The following is a 22,865-nucleotide window of genomic DNA, read 5'->3' on the forward strand; positions in this document are numbered from 1 at the left end:
TGCTTGTGTTTCTCTGAGCCTCCCGGCAGTAGAATTGCACCAGACTCAAACCTTGTAAAGAAAGAGCCGAGGAAGAGGTCTGTCCATCTGTAGTTAATCTGCTACTAAGAAAATAAAGTATCTTTCCTCAAAAGGAAAGCAACTTGATGGAGAAAAAACCATCAGGGTGAAAGCTCTTCCTTGCAGAGGCCCTATATACTCACCAAGAAGAGCAACTGCATACACTTCTTGGGACACCAGAGATGGGAGACTGCCTGCATGCTACACACAACACTGCACAGTACCACACACAAAAGTACCAATATGTTTCCTCAACCTTTGATCTAAAGAAGCTGTAAGAGCAATAAAACCCCAGAATCCATCTTAGTCTGCAATTTGACAGGAGGTTTCATAATGACATCAATGGATAAGTAACACCCTCACTCCTTCTTCTTCCCAACTTCCCCTCTGCTCTGGCTTTTGAACCTCATTGCTTCTTTTTCTGTATCACTTCTAATAACAATTCTCCTCATCAATCTTGGTTCTTCTAATAATAAGCCTGGAACTGACCTGAATGGACCGGGAAACTGCGGCAAACTTTCTCCAGCAGTGAAAGCAAAGAGAGTGGAGAAGACCAGCTGCCCTTGTACGTCAAAAGGGCAAGTGATTCTCAGATGACAAAAATGTGTTAGCGTACAGGCTTCCCCTTACATGCTTCGCTCTAGATGTGTTATCACATAGGAATAGTCAGCATCCTCTTTTCAAGCAAGAGGATAATGTGGTAACAACAATCAGTAGTTGTTGCTCATGAAAATGCAAGCTAAATTCAATTCAGGAAGAAACGTATGCTGAAATATTATCGGTAGACATGAAGAATGTTTTCCAGCTGGACCAGGTGTTATTATTTTACTTCTATCAAGCAAAGATCCTACTGATTGGATCTCATTAAGCTTGTCTCTTCAGATTATCATCAACTAGTGCAAGTAGCAATGCTTCTTCAGATGTTAAAGCATCCAGGTTCTTGAAAGCCTTTAATTATGTTTTCCACAATGAAAGAGCTTCCTTTATCTAGGATATGCATCTGATTTTACCTAGATCGGCTTTCATCTCAGTTACGCCCCTTCCCAGTTTTTCGCCAGCTCCAACAAGGCAAAAGAGTTCTTTGAGCATAAATATGAAAAAAGTCTCCTGCTTCTCCTTAGAAAACAAATAAACTTTTAAAGCAATAGACACATCCATGGTGAATTGATGGGAGGTGTCTATTTTTCACTCAGAGGCCTAAAGTGGATTTCAGTATGTATGGATTAGTGTCAACTCTCCTGATCCTAAAGGGTTGCAACCCTGTAATCCCACAGCTCCATGCGATGCAGCTTCTGCAGAATATCACAGAAGACTGTGGCACTGGAGGCCAAAACCTGGATTTTTTTTAGGTATTACTACTTGGATTTAGGCTTGTGAAACTTGGAGGAAAAGTGCTATGGTTCCTGACTTCATGAGAACTCTTTCACTCTTTCCCACCTATGCGTGGCTAATTAGTAGCGCTCTAGAAATTGCACTGAAAAGTGGGTCTCCACAAAGAGAGGTGAGGCACTAATAACTGTAACTGTTTAAACACTGCCTTGGTAAATTTGCACTTTCTGAATATTGGAGATTTCCAGTTCTGGGTGAAAACATTACTTTCAAACAAAGTATGCAATTTTCAAGCAATGCACAGTCATTTTTTTTATGCACAGTGAATTTTATGCCCTGGTTTCTCATGTTTTATAGCTATTAGAAACACTGATGACTATGATCACATTTTAAATTACAGCAGAATATGTGGATTATGTTTCAGGTAGACTTTTCTGTTTCTATGTAAACATGCTTTGGTCAAGGGCAAAGAGGGTTGCACTCTTGTGACTTAAACCTACGAGTACTGACGACTCCGTAATGTTAATGGCTGGTTAGAGAGCAAGAACTAACTCCTGCTATAAAAACCATCAAACTACAGTTCTGACTCTTTTAGGAATAAACTAACTGACAGGCTGCATGCAGCCACTGGAGAGGAAATCCAGTGTGCTTCAGATTTCCCATTAAGGAACGTTCCTTCCTGCAGGTTTAGCATCACCCTGTGAAAAGTGCATCTGTTCTAACAAAAGGCAGAATTACACTTTTGAAAGTTCAGAGAAAAGAACTCCGCTGTATCAAAACCACTGCTGCTACTGGCTTGCAAGTCCTAGAAAGCAGCCTCAGATTAATTTAGCACTGTATTTAGGGAATGGGCTCATCCACAATGACGCTTATCTGCAAGAGGCCCAGCCTGATTTTTTTTTTGTTTGAGAAAACACATACTGTGACATTGAATTAATCTGTTCAGAGGGGATATTTTTTCCTCTGGTAGCTCGCTATTTTTTGTGGATTCAGCTTCTTAAAATCCCGAAGAAGATAGTTCTAAAGCAGCTTTTTTTTTTTTTTAAAGTGTGCATTCCCATTTTAAATTTCTCTGTTTTATTATCTAAATTGGCTAAATAAGGATTTATCATCCACTGCAGCTGAAATAGGTAGCAGTGTATGAGCAGATAGTTTGGCAAAGGTGAAAATCATATTGAGAATGCCCAAGTTAGATACAGCAGCATCATCGTATCTGTCTCAAGTCAACTACAATACTGCAGCTTGAGTTTAATAAGCAAATACAGCACACACGCATAATGCCATTACCTAGTGGAAAGAGCTGAGAGAGGCTCCGTCTGCCCTTGGTGCAGTCTTTCCTCTTATACGGAGCCTGTGACCAGCCTGTTTATCTCAGCTGAGTGTCTGGCTCCACGCCATAAAGGCAGGAAAGCATATTTGGCCTCTGTGTTTAGATCTAAGAATCTCATCTTCCAATGAATGCACCTCATTCATCTCAATAATAAAGAAACGTAGGGAGGGATTGAACATTAACATATTGTTGATTTTGAAGTAAAGAAGATAGAATTAAATATCAGGGGGGGAAAAAAGAGAGAGGAGTAATTTCACATTTATATTCAAATGTCTGGAATTACTAGATATTATCTGCCTTTGTAAAAAGCTACTAACTCATTAATACAATATATCCACTCTATAGAACAGTTGCAGTGAAACAATTCTACCTCATAAAATTGGAGAATATTTGGATAAACTGCAAAATAGCTTCTCTTGAGTCCTGAGGACTCCAGGAGTTCATATAAGCAATCTACTTTTTAATTTAATGACCTGTATCTGTGAGAGACATAGTAGACATTTAAATCCAAGCTCAGCAGAGGCGCATCCCGACAAAGAACAAGTTGGGCAAAAAGGCCAGGAGGCCTGCGTGGATGAGCAAGGAGCTCCTGGACCAACTGAAAGTAAAAAAGGAAGCCTATAGAGGGTGGAAGCGGAGACAGGTAGCCTGGGAGGACTACAAAGAGGCTGTGCGAGTGGCCAGGGATCAGGTGAGGAAGGCCAAAGCCCTGACAGAACTGAATCTGGCCAGGGATATAAAAAGCAACAAGAAAAGCTTCTATAGGTATGTAGGGGACAAAAGAAAGTCCAAGGAAAATGTAGGCCCCCTCCGGAAGGAAATTGGTGTCCTAGTTACCCGGGACATGGAGAAGGCTGAGGTACTCAATGACTTTTTTGCCTCAGTCTTCACCGATAAGAGCTCTTCTCCCGCCACCCAAGCTGTAGAAGGTGCAAGCAGGGACTGCGAGGATGAAGAACCGCCCACTGTACTCGAAGAGCAGGTTCAGGATCATCTGAGGAACTTAAAGGTGCACAAGTCCATGGGACCTGATGAGATCCATCTGCGGGTCCTGAGGGAACTGGCGGATGAAGTTGCCAAGCCACTGGCCATTGTATTTGAGAAATCATGGCGGTCTGGTGAGGTCCCTGATGACTGGAAGAGAGGGAACATAACCCAATTTTTAAAAAGGGAAATAAGGAAGACCTAGGTAACTACAGGCCAGTCAGCCTCACCTCTGTGCCTGGCAAGGTCATGGAGCAGATTCTCCTGGAACCCATGCTAAGGCACATGGAGAGCAAGGAGGTGGTTGGTGACAGCCAACATGGCTTCACCAAGGGCAGATCGTGCCTGACCAATTTGGTGGCCTTCTATGATGGGGTGACGGCATCAGTGGACAAGGGTCGAGCAACGGATATCATCTACATGGACTTGTGCAAAGCTTTGGACACTGTTCCGCACGACATCCTTCTCTCTAAACTAGAGAGACATGGGTTTGATGGACGGACCACTCAGTGGATAAGGAGTTGGCTGGATGGCCGCACTCAGAGAGTGGTGGTTAACGGCTCAATCTCCATGTGGAGACTGGTCACAAGTGGCGTCCCTCAGGGGTCCGTGTTGGGCCCGGCCCTGTTCAACATCTTTGTCGGCGACATGGACAGGGGGATAGAGTGCACCCTCACCAAGTTCGCCGATGACACCAAGCTGTGTGGTGCCATCGACACGCTGGAAGGGAGGGATGCCATCCAAAGGGACCTTGACAGGCTGGAGAGGTGGGCCCGTGCCAACCTCATGAAGTTCAACCAGGCCAAGTGCAAGGTCCTGCACCTGGGTCGTGGCAATCCCAGGCACAAATACAGGCTGGGAGGGGAATGGATTGAGAGAAGCCCTGAGGAGAAGGACTTGGGAGTGCTTGTAGATGAGAAGCTCAGCATGAGCTGGCAATGTGTCCTTGCGGCCCAGAAGGCCAACCGCATCCTGGGCTGCATCAAGAGGAGCGTGGCCAGCAGGTCAAAGGAGGTGATTCTGCCCCTCTACTCTGCCCTGGTGAGACCCCACCTGGAGTACTGTGTCCAGTTCTGGAGCCCCCAGCACAAGAAGGACATGGACCAGTTGGAGAAGGTCCAGAGGAGGGCCACAAAGATGATAAAAGGGCTGGAGCACCTCTCTTATGAGGACAGGCTGAGAGAGTTGGGGCTGTTCAGCCTGGAGAAGAGGAGGCTCCAGGGAGACCTTATAGTGGTCTTCCAGTACCTCAAGGGGGCCTACAAGAAAGATGGGGAGAGGCTGTTCAGTAGGGCCTGTTGCAATAGGACAAGGAGTAATGGTTTTAAAATAGAGGGGGGTAGATTTAGATTGGATATTAGGGAAAAAATTTTTTACAATGTGAGTTGTAGAACACTGGAACAGGTTGCCCAGAGAGGTGGTGGATGCCCCATCCCTGGAAATGTTCAAGGCCAGGCTGGATGAGGCTCTGAGCAACCTGATCTAGTCAGTGATGTCCCTGCTCCTTGCAGGGGGGTTGGACTAGATGACCTTTGAAGGTCCCTTCCAACCCTAACCATTCTATGATTCTATGATTCTAAAACAGTATTCTTAACAAAAGAACACCTTTTGCTGAAAAGAAACATGCTACCAGAAAAGCAGGATGTATCAAATACATCTGATGGGGTTTTTCAGAGCTGTTTGCAGCGAGCTTGGCACGTATCTGTGCCCCACAGCAGCCGAAGAATTACAAGTCTGGCACTGATTCTTTTGGTACTTCAAGACACTGCTTGACTGCAGGATGGCATTTTTCTTGATAGAGGCTCACTAATGACAGTAGTATCTGAACCTACTAAGGGACCTTTGACTGACACTCCAGGCCCCTGAAGACAAAAAAAAAAATATCCAGTTTATAGGGAATTTTCAATGTACAGTTGGAAATTATATCCTAAAAAAAAAGGAATTTTTTTTTTGCTTAAGTGGCTGCAAGCCATACAGCTTTTAAAAGAAAATAAACATGTTCTTATGCCAAAGACTCCTCACAAAAGCTCTCTAATCTCTCCAGCTGAAGATTTGTAAATAAATACCTTTATAGAAAATAAAAGGATACAGAAAAATATTGGCTACTTGACACACACCATCTCAGTTTGTGACAGCTGTTACTGTTCACAAGAAGACTATATCCTACTGCATTCAATGTTGACCAAACATCATAGCAATCATTGGACTAGTACTTTCACATAACTAAGCATTCAGCTGCAGCCATATTATTCATGTCTTGAAAAAATTACTGAATTAGCAAATGGGCCTGTATATCCATCAGTTGCCTATGTTGCTTTCTAGGATGTTCTGTTTTTCTGCTACAGGAGGATACTTCCCATCAGCTCAGTACAGCATTAGGTCACACAAGCTGTCATGGCTGATCTGTTGCTGCTAGAAAGCTACATCTAAGTAAAAAGGTTGGCAAGTTCAGAAAACTGGAAGTTTTTCTACTAAAGATATAAACAAAGTTACACCAACAACTGCAGAGATTCCTGTATGGTAAATGAGGACCTTTGGTTGAAGTGGACTTGTCCATTTAAAATAGTAGAGACATGACCTGTAAACACAATTTTCTTCATTTTTGTGGTGCCCAACTCCAATGCACTGGAATTTGCTAAGAGATAGGAGCAAAGAAAGACATTTCCCTTGAAGAAATTTTGCAAAGAAGATTACATTAATATTTGTGAATTTTTTCTATTTCATTATGATGAAGAGCATGATAGAAAAGGAAACTCTGCATAAGCGTAGGGTGGTTAGCAGTAAACATCAATAATAAGAATAAAAAGTTGGGATGAAGAGGTATCTCTGCATTTAAAAATAAGATAGTACTTGTTCGTGTAACTGAATATTTCATTATAAATCTGACATTTTGTTATTAGCAATGTATGACATGCCTAATGTAAATTTTTAGCTATGCAGCCTTATTACATACATTACCTTGAACAAAAAAAAAATACAATTTCACCCCATAAATGAATAACAGACATTTTTATAAAATTACTCCTTGTTCCGTTAACAATCACTCATAGGCCACACTCATGGACAAATCGAGCAGTTTTGCAGGAGGCTGAGGCAAAACCAAAAGACTGGCATTTTTAGAGTTGATTTATTATTAAATATACCCAAGATAATCAGTGTGCTACATGGTAAATATTTTGTCTACAGCTTTTTGTCATTTAGCTTCTTTTTGTTTCATCATAACTGAGTATGTGGAGCACTAGCTGTCCTCCTTCAGCAGCAGACCCTGAGGAGCATCCTTAAATCCATCTGTCCACCATCCGAGAACACTAAACCTCAGCAGCTCTAAACCTTCTGTCTCCGCGCAGAGCCGAGCTGGCGCACACCAGCAGCACAAGGCATGCCAAAGCTGGGTCTTCTGTTGCCCTGTGGATAGACACAGGACTCAGGAGCCACAAACTCTGTCCTTCATTACCACCAAATCTACACAGGTAACTGTTTCTTCAGCCATTATCTCTAGAAGCAAATGTACCAGTCTACATTTTATGTTCTGCATTTTTAAAATTCCTCTAATGTGCATTTTATCATCCAGTGCTGAATGTTTCTTTTCCCAGGACTGACTCTCCCACCCCATTCTTTTGCCAAAGAAACGAAATGTCCAACTAATACTTTCAGTTCCAAAAAGGCAAGAAGTGATGTGCTAACGATGTAGCCTTCAAAGCCTCTGAGTCCTTTATTTCACAGAGAGCTTGCCACTTGCCACAGAAGCCCACCAGCCTGTGCCCAACACTACCAAGCAAGAACCAAAAACCCCTTGCACCCCTCCAGAAGGACATACAGGTCAGATGAAATTCCATCAGCTACATAATGGCAATGACTCATACAGGGGCAGTAAACTGAAGATGTGTACCTTAATGATTTCAGAGAAAACTCTTTTTCAAGTTATGATCCTTTCTATTTTTGAGTCAGGTTTCTCCCATCCCCATTCCTTAAAAAAATCTTACTCAGCTGGATATTAGAAAGAACAGGGAGGAAATATCAAGGTCTTGCCTCTATTGGAAGACTTATGATTTCCTTCTCTTTTTTTCAAGCTCATGTACAAGGAAAATAGCTTTCACAATCAGATTTGAAAATTACTGATTTACTTTCCATGTATCTTCACTCATTCATATTAAATTGTCTGTGCCATGAGGAACCTCATCAGCACGTGCCTTTCTGTGTCAGATGTCTCTGGCCTAAATATTTGCTTAAGGACAAAACCTCCAATAAGCTTAGAGAGATTTAAAATATTTTCAGAGAATATATAATCCATTTTCTAAGTAATTTCTGGTTTCCCTATCACTTCTACTAAAATTTTCATCACTCTTTTGAATTGCCTTGATCTGGAGATACACTGCGAAGCTGCCAGTTTCCACTGGCTTTTATTTTTAATTCAGTAGGAATTAAGGTGACTTAGGTTTGTGCAGAAAAGCTGCAGTGTAGCAAAAAAAAAAAAAGAGTAAGGTTTGTTAAGATCTTCCTTCACCTGCAGCAGTGAGAAAGGTAAAAATTTACATAAGTGAAATGAAATGGAAAACAAAAACTATGAACAAGTATGGTCACCATCCACTTAACAGTTTAAGAAAAAGGCTGACATTTATTCACCATGTCCCTTTCTATTTTTTACTTTCTTTATGTCCTGGGATGTTTATATCGCTTACTGTTTCTAAAATGTCTCATATGAGTATTAAATATTGAAATGTTTGCTTCATGTCATATCACTAACACGATGATGGTGAGGTAACGCATGGTGGGAAAGGACTGTGGTATCTGCTTTCATTCTTAAAAGTCAAAAGCAACTTTTTCAAAGTCTTCAGGCAACTACTTTTATTGCAACAGGTAATTTAGTAAGGCAGCTCTTGCCTGTCAGATATAATTATCTTGGGTTTGCAGGGAGTTTTCCACATATATGTAATGGATCCACTACACTTCATGGGAACTTGTATGGAGAAAAGCATTGTAAATGCACCGAGAAATCTGAATTCAGTGAACTGTATACATGCTATTTCCATAGAATCATAGAATCATAGAATGGTTAGGGTTGGAAGGGACCTTCAAAGGTCATCTAGTCCAAACCCCCTGCAAGGACCAGGGACATCTTCAACTAGATCAGGTTGCTCAGAACCTTGTCCAACCTGGCCTTGAATGTTTGCAAAGATGAGGCACCTACCACCTCTCTGGGCAACCTGTTCCAGTGTTCTACCACCCTCAGTGGAAAAAATTTCTTCCTAACATCTAATCTGAATCTACCTCCCTCTATTTTAAAACCATTACACCTCGTCCTATCACAACAGGGCCTACTGAAGAGTTTCTCCCCGTCTTTCCTATAAGCCCCCTTGAGGTACTGGAAGGCTACTATAAGGTCTCCCTGGAGCCTCCTCTTCTCCAGGCTGAACAACCCCAACTCTCTCAGCCTGTCCTCATAGGAAAGGTGCTCCAGCCCTCTGATCATCTTTGTGGCCCTCCTCTGGACCCTCTCCAACTGGTCCATGTCCTTCTGATGTTGGGGGCTCCAGAGCTGGATGTAGTACTCCAGGTGGGGTCTCACCAGGGCAGAGTAGAGGGGCAGAATCACCTCCCTCGACCTGCTGGCCACGCTCCTCTTGATGCAGCCCAGGATGCGGTTGGCCTTCTGGGCTGCAAGGGTGCATTGCCCGCTCATGTTGAATTTTAATTCAAGTAAGGTACTGACAAGACTATCATGTACCTAGTTATTGGTTCAGGTTCCCATTCCACAGCCAGTTCTGCTCAAGAGTATCTTCACTCATGGGCATCCCTGTTGCATCCCCACAAAAGGAAGAATGGTCCGGCCTGGGAAATGCCCATGGCCCGTACAGCAGCAGAGCAGTAAAACAAAACAAAGCACAACCAACAACAGCCTCGTTTCCGTACACGATAAAGAGGTGGCGAGGAAGATTCAGTCCCACCCTACACAAATGACAGCAGCATGCAGGCCGGTGTGGACTTGGTCCCGCTGGCTCGTGGTGGCAGCAGGTTAATGGGGTACCCAGAGCCGCCCCAGCCTTCCTGCACAGCCCCTGCTCGCAGGCTGCAGGATGGTCTCTGCCTTGGGGATTGCACTGATTTTTCTCTCCCTGGGGTACGAGGAAGAAGCTTTCACTCTTTTCCCAGGGACCTTGAAATGAAGTGTTTTCTTTCCCTGTGACCCATGACATGGCAGGCAGTTTCACTCCCCCATCAAACTACAGAGCAGGGTCTCTGAGACACTTAGGCCGCCCAGTCTCCCGTGCAGGCAGGACTTGCCTAAGAGAGTGGGGATGAAGTGTCTGCAGCAAGGCAGGGTAAAAACCTGCTGCTTCACAGCTGAACAATGCTCCGTACATCTTGGCACTTACTATGTGGTACCGCCTGTCTCAGTGTAACCAGAAAACTCTTCTACTGTATTTGTGTTTTTTTACCATCTTGTAAGAGCTTTGTAAGTCTAAACACTAAGGTTTCGTTAATATTTGTGGTATTTCATTTTCCAATATCAACCAACACTTGTTATTCTATACTCTTTGACTAACAAGCTATTGCTGTTTTGTGCTATTTTGTGCTCTTTAGAGGAAATACTTCTTTGCAGAAATAAAAATATTTTAAATGAAATCTTTTATGGACATGTGCTTTGACTCTGCCTTTTCTTGAAACCTTTATCAAACCTATATAGAATCACAGAATCATAAAATAGTTTGGGTTGGAAGGGACCTTTAAAGGTCATCTAGTCCAACCCCTCTGCAAGCAGCAGGGACATCTTCAACTCAATCAGGTCGCTCAGAGCCCCATCCAACCTGGCCTTGAATGTTTCCAGGGATGGGGCATCCACCACCATTCTGCGTAACCTGTGCATCCACCACCCTCATTGTAATAATTTTTTTCCTTATGTCAAGTCTGAATCTACCTCCTTCTACTTTAAAACCATTACCCCTTGTCCTATCGCATCAGGCCTTACTAAAGAGTTTCTCCCCATCTTTCTTATAAGCTTTTTATTCTTATATTATACTTCTAGATATGCAGAAGTACCTTACTGCCTTCTAAAGAGTCTTCCCTTTCCTTTCATCCACACCTAAAGAGACTTTTATGAATACATAGCTACCCTTCCTGTGTTTCCCAAACAAACGGTAAACAGGCGTGCTGAGCCTTTTTTCGTATGAGCTACAAATAGCAAGATACATAGGTTTTCTAAAAAAAAAAAGAAAAAAAAAAGTCAAATACTCCCGGAGAGGTTGCTTTTATGAATGTATTTAGTACGTTCAGTTATCTGCCACTTTTCCGCTTCAGAAAGCTAGTAACAATGGCTTACGTGGAAGCATGCTACTCCAGTAGTAACAGAGACAGACGGCCCCAAGGGCCCGGTTGTGAGCTGGGGTGGCTCCTGGCAGCGTCTCTCATCCTCAGCAGTCGGTCTGTCTACACACAGGCTGTCCCAAAGACTGGGCGTCATGTACTAAGAGGCATAGAGGCCAAAGACCAAAAAAAAAAAACCAAAACAACAAAACAAAACCCACATACGTGAGAGGGTATTATAGGATCAGGCTCGCAACATTGTATGTCCGAAACGTGTGAAGCAACAAAAGCCCGACTGTGAGTCATTCCCATTTTGCATCAGCTTGCTTTCAAATTGCTCCCCATGGAATTTAACAGACATAACAGAAAATAATAGAACTGAAAAACGGGAACTATTTCCACATCGTGGGTATTTCCCACAGTGGGTACAATATGAATTGCTAATTCCCTGCCAGATGTGCAACTACAGACTCTGTGACAACCGTCCTCTTCCTACAGCACTTAATTATTTCTTATTGTGACACACTGGGTATGCTACAGGATTATATTCAGCCCAGGTTGGAGGGTTCTCATTTTTGTTTTTAATGAAAGAACCCTTAGAAATGGGTAAATTCAAACCTATGTGGCATAACATTTTAAATAATTTTAAAAGGTAACCTTCTGAGAGTAACAGTATTTATGAAAACGTTAAAGGTGAACTCCTGTCTCCAACAAAGCCCGTGGGAGTTCTTCATTCTTTTCACATCCTCCAGAGATTTTCTTTTCTATTTAAAAAATCTGCCAGTAGTTTTCACTAAGTGGCCTTTGTGCCACTATACCTCAGCCACAAAAGAAAAATCTAATTCCACAGAGCAGCGACAGGCAATACTGGAAGAATATGCAGAAAAATCTTTAGCAGGCAATATACTTTTTATATTAATTGCCAAAAAAATACCCAGAACAGAATGAGTTGTACAAACAAAGTATGAGAATTGGAAAAGGTACCAAAATTAATGACAAAACCACCAATTTGGGAAAAACTGGAGCATCATATTAGCTATGCCATCCTACCTGAAAGCTATCTCTTCATATCTGAAATAAGTACAGAGCATTTGCAAATAGGTATTATACCAATTTTAGTACCAGCATAGTTAATGATTTCCAAAACCATAACACAGTAGGAAATCCCACCAGTCCTTTCAAATGATACTAGTTTGGGCACTATGAATTGAAAAGCCTGGGGGGAAAAAAAAAAAAAAAAAGGCAATTTAGGCGAACCACTTGGGACTCCGAGAAAACCTGGACCAATTTCCAGCTGCATGGACACGGTTGGTCCACTCCAGAGAGGCTAACTCAGAGCAGGGTGGACACGCTCTCACGCCAGAGATGGTTTCCTCTGGCAATGCACACGCAGCCCGTGCTCATCTAGTGGGCTCTTCTGCAAGTGAAAGGCTGCTGACACTTTTCAAATCAATCTTTATTTCACAATTAACAGTGAGTCTTAGTCTTTTCTTTAGAGGAAGAAAAATACATTTTAATGAAATATAATTTAAGACAAACCTGATCCACATTAGGCCGATCTGGCATGAAGCAACCAACAGTTGTAAAGTCATACAAGACTTCTGCTCAGTCTCACTATCATTCTGTGAGGATTAAGTACTACCAACACAAAATAGTATTACGATAAATCACCTCATTTTTGTTGAGTCTCTGTTACACAGTAACCATTACCAAAATGTGGAATAGGGCTTTGTTTTTTTATCTTTCAGTCTCTCTCTTCTTGAGCAGTAGAACAGATTTTGAATTCAATAGTACCTGCTGAAACATCTGGGTAGATCCAAATAGATATTTTGATTACTCCTTGTTCAATATTTGTTAGCATTTATTTTCACAGTTTATATTATTCCCAAGCACACACACAAGACCATGTGACTAAAATTAATATGAGTGGTTCCTGTGGCACATGCCAAAGTGAACCTATCTCAAAAGCCTTTTCAAAAATGTCCCCTGAAACCCAGCAACAAGCCTGACCGAGGGAAAAGCAAGCAAGTCTCACATCTCTGAAATGGGCACTACCCAATGAGGGGCTAAGCATCCCCATCCCTGCTTTTCCACCTGGCAGCGCTGATTCCGGTTCTTTGGGAGCCACAGCCTGCATCGTCGCTTCCAGTGCTAGCAGGAACGAAGGACAAGAAGGGAGCTCAACACTAAGTTCTTGATGACGCTGAAAGATGTGGCACTGCAGATCTGCTGTCCCTCACAGTTGACACCTGAACTCCTGTGGCCCTTCTTAGCAGAGAGCTCTGAGTCCGGTGCCTGAGATGGGACCATTTCTTCTTTCTGCCTCGAGACCCAAAGCCTTGCTAGCTGAGGTACCAGACAACAACTTACAGGTACTTAGCTTGGAGCTAAGAACTTGGGAATTTGGGATCTTTTGGACTTGCGTCCTTTCCTGACATACTTGAAGCCCAGTAGCTCCTACAAGCTACTGAAACTCAACTGGATGCCATTCTTCAGAGCAATCAGGTGCTTCTTAGCGGTGCCATCTGTTTCAGCTTTCGTTTTCTTCCTGAGAAAGGCTACTGGCATGCACTTTGTTTCAGATTGGACATGAAGCCTGAAAAGTGATTTCTACACAGAGTAGTACCCTTATGCAAGCAGCACTCCTTACCCAAAAATCTGAAACACTTCTAAGGCCAAGCATTTGTGCTACCTTAGGCTTATGGAGAAGTGCTACTGGAAACAAGGTTGTTTTTTTTTTTTCTGTAGGTTAGAAATCTTAGCCCTTGAGGAGGGGAAGACAGAAGAACAAGAGTGCACAGGGATGATTTACTTCCATTAGTATGTATGTGGGTATGTCAGGTACCAGTGATGCTGCTAGGATCAAAACAATACAGGGCTTCTCCATAGAGTCAAACATTCTTTATATATGTTGATGCACACTGAAACTGATTGAATGGCTCAAAAATGAACAACTGAACACCACTACAAAACAGCATGAAGCTACAGGTTGGTTTGGTTTTGGTCTTATCGTATACTCTTTTAAAAAAGACAAAATCTGCTAATGATTATAGACACAGCATGGAACACCTAAAGCAGCGAGAACAGCAACTGAAGGCTTTCGGGATTGTGAACCTCTGTGTAGTGTTGTACTAATGGAAGATGCCCTCTCCTTCTCAGCTTCTGACTCTCACTTTGCAACAGCTATGCTCTCCACATCCCAGATGTAGGGTCTCTAAAAATGCCCCTTTTAAACTTACTCATACCAAAAATAGTTTTTAAGCTCCAAGTTTTGTGATTGGCTTCTGCTTAGGGGTGAACTGGAAATACAACCAAAACCCAAGGGCCCATTCCCTCAAAGTCCCTGCCTTCTTCCTCTCTGGGAAGAAGTACTGAACACCTCTGACAGCTTTCGTGCTACACAAATTCTGTCACAGATATGATTACACTCTGGAAAGAAGCAGCACATTTGGCTCTCTCTGTCTCTGAGGCCTGTCAGTCCAAAGCCAGGCCAGATGGAGCACCCCTCAAAAACCACTGAGAACAGCCCACTTCCCTGAGGCTGCCCTGAAGCCACCAAGCAATGTCAACACGTGGTTACTTCAGCACCTTTCTCCCTCTTAAGTTCTTTTAAACCTATTCTTTTTTGCAGCTTCAGCATAAAAAATTGCAAAACTTTTATCTGAAGTTGCCTAGATATCTACAATGCCTACGCATTACTTCCAAATAACCCTTTTAAAATACCAAGCTACAAGATTCCCAAATTTATGTAAATCTTGAATTTCTGCCTCAATAAAATTTCAGGAATCTTTAAGGGAGAAAATTAGTGCCAATATTCCTTTTTGAGCAATTTCTCCACATAAATATAAATTTGCATTTCCTAATGAGATAAAGGAATTAGCAGTGTCACATTGTGCACTGTGAAATAACCTCAAAGACTCTCCTGGAAAAATGCAGTAAGTATCCTGAGGTCACGTTTCTTACCTATGTTACAGGCATATTCTGTTAAAGTCAGCATTATAGATATGTCACAACTGTTGATGACAACAGACAACCAGTCTTGTTAGAAGATCATTCAATTTTAAGTGCAACTATATTTTATTACATCCTGTGCTCAGCTGGGTAACCAGGATCATTGCTGCATCTCTGAGGAGCTCTGCAAGTCCAAATGCTTGATTTAAGATACTAAGGTGAAACACTTCTTAAACTAGAACAAAAGACTGCAATGACCTTTACTTCTGGGCTAACATCAGGCTAGAAACATCCCTGCTGTTCCATACACTTTGCATTAAGCAATTTGTCAACATTTTTCAAGGAAATTGCTCTTCATCTGGTTTCTCTAAAAGCTCTACCACTTGAAACTCGATTAAATCTGTACACTTTTCTCATGTTGATGAGGTCTTCAAATCTGTATCTATCAATTTCAGAAAGAGTTACATCTGTTAGCTAATGCTGCTTTTGACACCAAGTACAAACCATTTCTTACTACCTGTCAACTGCACGGAGGATGCAGTAGGTCTGGTCATGCATCTCCAGTGGTCTGCTACAGACCTGCATTTCCTTTCTTTATGTCTAAGCACCCTCATCATCCCTAATAATTTTTCTCTTTATTCCATAGAAATCATGGTCTGTGCATGTACTTCTTCTTCGGTTAAGTTGCATTCTTGTACCAGATTTACATTACTCACCTAACACTTCTGACAAACGCAGACAAGGGCAGGCAGACAGCTAACCTGCCCACGCTTTTCCGACAACGCTTCCAAGTGTCTATCCACATCAATCTGGACCACGCTTTGGTTGGCTCACCGAATTCCTTCTTTAGCCCACTGACTTCAGATTTTCCATGCTCTATCTGCTCCTTTCTAATGGCTTTCCTTGAGTTGCAACAACAATAGCTGAAGGGTTCCCAACTTGTTTTGAGCAGCTTCTGTATTTTGACATCTACTATTCCTTGCCTTGCCTTGCTCACTCACTTCCTTTTTAAACACATATGTATTTCCAGGGACTTTTTTTTAGTGCACTTGGGTATTTCTGTACTTTTTTGAAGGATTTAAGTTAGATTACTTTTGCTGTTAGGGTCTTTTTAAAACTATTTCCACCCTAAAAAAAAAAATTCCCTTTTGTGGTTTAGTGTTGTGATGTGAAGTTTTGATACAAACCCTCCCATGAGAATACCTTGAATACGAGAATATGAGGGAACTGAAACTGCCTATGAAAATATGAAAAAAGTTCCCAGCACTGTAGCAGATTACATTCTTCAAATCCTTTTTCCGACATGGGATGACTTATGCTATGTGCCATGACAACTGAAAAGCAATATGTGACAGGGAGATCTTCATCCCTCACTACAAAATCTTGCACTCCTCATTTTTTATTTTTACAAGTTAGCATCGCAAAGATATAAAAAATAATAGAAATAGGTTAATGGAGTATAACACAAGCTCTGGTACCTTCTGTGATACACTACTTTCTAGAAAAGCATATCCAGCACAATGTTCCCTCACCCGGGAATGGGAACTGAACAACTGGCTCCCTGTCCTTCGCAGCCAGTCGCAATTTTAGGAGCACAGCCCCTTTGGCAAGGACAAATTCAGGTGTCAACTCCACAGAGGATTCACTGTGCATCTCTCTGTGAAAAACTCTGAAGGTTAATGCTCCCTAAACTAGCTGAGTTGCCTGAAGCAGTCTCACTGTGGTAGTACAAAGCCCATGGGGCTGCTTTGCCTTGCCAATCTGAAATGTCCCTTTACAGCCAACAACACACAAAGAAACCTAGGTTGCATTCAGAGAAATAGGTCTGTTCGATTCAGGGGGGTCCCTTGCTGATGTTCTCCAACACAGCCTGTCCACAAAATCATAGAATCACAGAATGGTTTGAGTTGGAAGGGACCTTCAAAGGTTATCTAGTCTGCAAGGAGCAGGGACCCCTGCAACTAGATCAGGTTGCTCAGAACCTTGTCCAACCTGGCCTTGAATGTTTGCAAAGATGAGGCACCTACCACCTCTCTGGGCAACCTGTTCCAGTGTTCTACCACCCTCAGTGGAAAAAATTTCTTCCTAACATCTAATCTGAATCTACCTCCCTCTATTTTGAGACCATTACCCCTCGTCCTATTACAACAGGGCCTACTGAAGAGTTTCTCCCCGTCTTTCCTATAAGCCCCCTTGAGGTACTGGAAGACTGCTATAAGGTCTCCCTGGAGCCTCCTCTTCTCCAGACTGAACAGCCCCAACTCTCTCAGCCTGTCCTCATAGGAGAGGTGCTCCAGCCCTCTGATCATCTTTGTGGGCCTCCTCTGGACCTTCTCCAACTGGTCCATGTCCTTCTTATGTTGGGAGCTCCAGAGCTAGACGCAGTACTCCAGGTGGGGTCTCACCAGAGCAGAGTAGAGGAGCAGAATCAACTCCCTCAACCTGCTGGCCATGCTTCTTTTGATGCAGCCCAGGATGCAGTTGGCCTTCTGGGCCGCAAGTGCACATTGCTGGCTCGTGTTGAGCTTCTCATCCACCAGCACACCCGGGTCCTTCTCCTCAGGGCTGCTGTCAATCCATTCTCCATCCAGCCTGCATTTTTGCCTCAAATTGCCCTGTCAGGAGGTGTTCATTGTGCCCAAATGATAAGTCTCGTGCTCAGTCTCTGCAGACTCTCTGAAAAGTTAGTAGAGGAAGGCTTTTTGGCAGAGGGTGAGGGAACAGCAGTTAGAACATGAGCATAACATAGACATAACATCATTCTCTGGAGAAACCCACTCCTCTCCGCTGAGGAGAGAAGGAGAGCAGGGAAACCATCTTCCCAATTCATCCACTATACCACAGTGTGAACCCCCCAGCCTCAAAGAAGAGAGGAACAAAGAAATAAATCCAGGCCCATGTGGTGATGGAGCTGCAGAACTACTGTGCCTGAAAGGAAAACACTCCAGAGCAGCACTGATCAACAGCATCCTGCATAAAGCATTAATGGGAAAAGTTAACTATGCTTGTCTATGGATTTAGGAATATTTTCTGAAAGGAGAAGAAAGTGCTTACAAGCTGAGCCACATAGATTATTTTGTCTTCACACCTTTTAAGGGGCAAAATGAAGATCATGAATGTACAATCCCCACCATATAATGATACACTTACAACAATAAACTGTTTAACTGCAAATTGCTTCCTAGTTATCTGCAGAACTGGACAAAAGACTCCTTGAACAATGACATAAAAAATGAAAAGCTGAAAAAGACTACAGTAGAATATTCTCACACATATATCAACTCTAAAATACAGAGTTACAGAATAGCTACTAACACAGACTATACCACATGGACAGTTAACACAAAATCTTTCTGAGGATGAGCTGCAGTGATTATTTCCAATCTGGCAAGGGAATGTTCTTTGCCTTCTTTTCTCTGTCTCCCCCATCCCTTATTGCCTTCTCTATTGTCATGGCAAATTTCTAGATTTGCTTGCATTCTGCAGTTAGGTAACACCAGATTTTTTAAATTCTGTCTTTCTGAGTATCTATAATCCTGGTCACCAGGCAAAATTTAATATTAAGTTATGTTAAACTCATGAGATGCAAATACCTGAAATTCTGGAAATGTGGCTAGTAAGGAGGCAAAACTAGTCCCCACATCACACGGTGAAAAGCAGCATCATTACCCAGATGATACTCTGGTCTCGGTCAGGTCAGGAGATTTCACTGGAGGCACGAATTTATTTTTTGCAAATTATATATTTGCAAATCCCTCTTTACCGCCAGGATGAGGCAGGTAAATACATCATTAATGAAAGAGAGGCAGTCCTGCGTGATCTGCAATCAGTATATTATATGTTGTCACAGTTGTTTTCCAAATATTTCTGTATGAGATTTGGCAAGGAGAGGAAACGAGCAGTACTGACTCAGTCTTTTGGGACTCGATATACAGACAGCAGTGCCACAGAAGATGCAGGGATCCATCCTTTGGGGATCCTATGCAGACAATGATATATCAGCTATTGTTGTCTCGACAGTAATGAAAACGAGACAGGGAAGGTACCAGTCTTCAGGCTATATGTGGTGACTAATAGATCGGATGTTGAGGAGTCTAGTTTACTGCAGGAAAGTGAATTTAATGAAAAAGTGTACCTGGCAGGAGATTTGGCAGCTCATGAATGGAGCACGGGAAAAATACATCTCTGCAGAAACCCTATGACAAGATGCTATCCAGGCTTGGAAAATTGACTCAAAAGAGAGAATTGATGTATTTCAACAAAAACCATGGACAAAAATAAGTAAGGTTACCTCTGGATCTTAGTATTTTTTGGAAATAGTTCCTTCTGCGCCTTAAATTTATACATTTAGACTTTAGGGATGAGGTAAAACTTTAAAAGCTAAGCAATGGCAAAACTCCAGCTCTTTGTGCCCAAAACCATTTAAGGAATTTCACCATTAGTAAGTTTCTTTTTCATGCTATGTTTTGCAAGTTGAATTTAATTACTTTCAGAACCAAAATATAGTATTATCTTACTACCATAACCTGTTACATGTTTTGTCTATTTTGAAAAAAAAAACATTTTTAAATTGTGAAAATGGAATTTTAGTGCACATCCATAACAGAGATTATCAGATCATGTTTGTGAAAATAGTTAATATACTCAGTTGGGCAGCCCTCCCTTCACCATTCCACTTCTCAAAAAGCAAGTTATTTTTCCTTCTTTCTCCTGCATCACAGAAAAGAAACAAAACCTTAGAAGAAAGAAAAGTTCAGCTTATTTGTTCACAGTGTAAAATAAAATCTAAAAAAGATGCTTTCCCATGAATGCATGCCAGAAGACATTGTAAACAAACATTATCCCGGTGAAAGAAGATGCTGAAAGCCAACAAGACAAATTTCAGCAACTGAAAAATTACATTAGCACAAGTGGTGTACATAATTTGTTCAGTTACTTTCTGGCAGTAAAACTATGTTTTGTTCATGGGTAATATCCAATGATTTTTTTATGACATGCAAATTCAAGAGCTGCAAAAATTCCACCAAAAGGGTGATAAAAGACCTGAGTGAAACTTCTCTTTTGTCAGGTAAGGTTCTCTGAAAAAGGTGGTTTTGTGTTGTAAAATAATGTGAATTTGCCCTGATTATCTGAACAGCGCTGGCTGAGGGAAAAAAAAGAAGAGGAGTCAATGTTTTACTTCTACGTTTTATTGAAAGCCTGTGGAGAACAGACTGTAGTTTAACCAGGAGGCCAGCTTGTGGGGCCAATCCCTGCTCCCATCCCCGGAAAGAGGGGATTTCAGGACTGCCGTCACGCCTGACCTTTCAGCTTCCCAGCAGAAAGGTTGCCCCGATCCCATTCACATCTGTCTAGAAAAGTTAGACTGTCCTGCTCTGTACCGCTGTGAGGGTTCATATTCCCTCAGGCAGAAGAAGAAACTGAACTCATATCTCCCACGTCATTAATGAGGCTTCCAGAAGTTGCTGAATTACAGAACTTATTTGTTTTCATCAAAAATGAGGAAAAGGTAATTTGATGTCAAAGTTTAATTTCAGGTCAAATGGAATATTTGCTTAAATAGAGAAAAGTTTGCTTTTTTTTTTTTTTTGACAGTATGAATAAGTAAGAGGAACTTTCAGTTCAGATTCAAGCTACGATTTTGTTTCTTTTCTGGGGAACTAAAGAGATGAAGAAAAGTAACTTGCTTTTTGGGAAACAGGATGGTGAAGGGAGGGCTGTTCAACTAGGTAAATTCACCCTTTTCACGATCCTGATCTGATCACTTCTGCATGAGGAGCTGCTGCGCCAACGCCGACACTGAACATGCTCACATCCCCTGACGCAGCTCTGCACGACCCCAGCCCCAAAGGCGGAGGACGCCTCAGCCAGCGGCCTACCCTCCGCTGGGAGGGACGGCCACCCTTTCAGAAAGAACAGCCATGGGACGCTTAGTGTTTTGTGCCACACATATGATGGGGTCAAACCTTCCCCGACGTCACACATTTGAGGCACGTGGCATCGCTGGGCCTCAGCGGAGGCAAGTGTCCATGCCATGCCAGGGCTGGGCCTGGGCTCCAGCTTGGGCCTAGACCTCATGTACAGGACAGATGTATCTGCAGGATTTTCAAATTCTCATGTAACGTATGTTTGGATCTCACATGTTACCGACTAAGAGTGTAACCACACTGTATGTTAGTTTGGGAAGAAAAGTTGATTTAAAACATTCCACCCTCTGCTGCTCATCCCCACCCCCATGCCATAGGTTGCTGCCCCCTCAGATGTGTTAATGCAATTTTTTCTATTTGTATCTTTTTCAGAAGCTCACTGTAAATCAGATCACTAAAAATCTGTATTAAAAACAATCCTTTGGCGGGGAAGTAAACTATTTTGTGGGGAAAATCCAACAAGTACATACACCTGAGACACAAAAAAAAAGCCCCTCTCCAAACAGCCCCAAATCCAAATTACTGCGTTGTTTTCAATGCAAAGATCACTTATTTTGCCAGAATGTACAAGTCACTTGCCCAACTAAAACGGCTTAGGCTTTCTTTCAAAACATTCCTCTCATAAACTAATAACAGAAAACTTTTTGGAGATTGTTTATGGAAACTGCAAGTAGAAGTTTCACAGTTTTAATATAAACTGAAGTAATACTAGTGAGAGGAGCTGCTGTTGCTAATCATCATTATTGTTGCTAAAACGCCCCAGTTACACTTTATCCAGGAAATCTTTCATAAGGTTTCACCTTCTGATTTAGTGAAGTAAGCTTCTGTCCCTGCAATTAACTAAGTAACTGAACCACAAACCTTGCACTGACACAACCCCCCAAAATAGTCCACCAGCAACAAAACAAACACCAGGAGAACTCCGAAAAGTCTGATTTTACACCAAGCCCTGCTTGGCGTTGTAAGGAACCGGGAGCAAGCTTACATTTCGGGAGGGGCTAAAGGAAAAAAAAAAAAAAAAAAAAAAAAAAGAGAGAAAACACGAGCTTTGATCAGTTGTTCATATTAACAAGGTGAAAAGCGTGAGGTACCGCAGGGGCCGGCCCGGCCCGCAAAGGGGAAGGCTGAGCCCAACTGAACTCGGCGGGGGGCGGGAAGAGGGGGGCAGGACGGGGTCTGCTCACCCGGCGGTTGCGGTCGGTCTCCCGCACCTCCTCCTCCTCGGGGCCTTGGCGGATGAGCGCCTTGAGCACGACGGCGTTGTTGGTGCAGCAGGCTCGGAAGAGGCTGAGCTCCTCGGGGCTGTCGCTCCCTCCCCGCTCAAGGGACCAGCGGTCCTCCTCCTCCTCGTCCTCCAGCCCCCCCGGCGGGTAGAAGGAATCGTCCGAGGCGATGCTGCAGGTGTCGGGCAGCTCGGAGAAGTCCTCGTACTCCTCGCAGTCTTCCTCCTCCTCTTCCTCCTCGTCCAGCCCCTCGGCGGCGACCCCCGCCGCCCCCTCCTCGGGGCTGCTCTGCGCCTCGGCGCTGGGCATCTCCTTCCCCGCAGCCGGCGCGGGGCAGACCCGCTCCCCGTCCCCCGACAGCAGCACCATGCCGGCCCCGGGGCCGGGCCCGGGAGCCTTCTCCCCGCCCTGAGCGGGGCCCGACGCCCCGGCCAGCGGCTCCGCCGGGCCGCCCTGGCCCGCCGGCCGCGGGGCGATGCCCGGGGGGGCGATCACGGCGGCCGGCGCCCCCCCCGGCAGCCCCCGCCCTGCCGAGCGCTGTCCCGCCGGGAGCTGCGGCTCTCTACCGTGCGCACCCGCAGCGCGGTTTGGTGCGAGGAAGGGGATTCCTCCGCACCCCTCTTCAAGCAAGTTTCGGGCCCTTCTGGCGGGTGGCCCCCCCGCCCCCGGGCCGGGGCATGCTGCTGCTTTGGGCTTCCCCTGCGGGGGCCGGGCCGGGCCCGCTTACGGCCGGCGGCGGCTGCGGTGAAGCAGGGAGCG

The 22,865-nt window shown here is 43.5% G+C and overlaps 1 protein-coding gene across 1 annotated transcript in view; it reads right to left on the reverse strand.

The window, feature by feature from the left end:
* Positions 1-22,475, reverse strand: part of ANKRD33B (ankyrin repeat domain 33B) — a 47,774-nt gene extending 25,299 nt beyond the window's left edge. The window contains exon 1 of the mRNA XM_086742008.1: positions 22,068-22,475. Coding sequence (XP_086598134.1) covers positions 22,068-22,475 — 408 coding nt within the window. The remainder of the gene's footprint in view (positions 1-22,067) is intronic.
* Positions 22,476-22,865: the final 390 nt, after the last annotated feature.

This window comes from Chlamydotis macqueenii, chromosome 2 (genome assembly GCF_036417535.1).
Source record: "Chlamydotis macqueenii isolate bChlMac1 chromosome 2, bChlMac1.mat, whole genome shotgun sequence".
Classification (NCBI taxonomy): Eukaryota; Metazoa; Chordata; class Aves; order Otidiformes; family Otididae; genus Chlamydotis; species Chlamydotis macqueenii.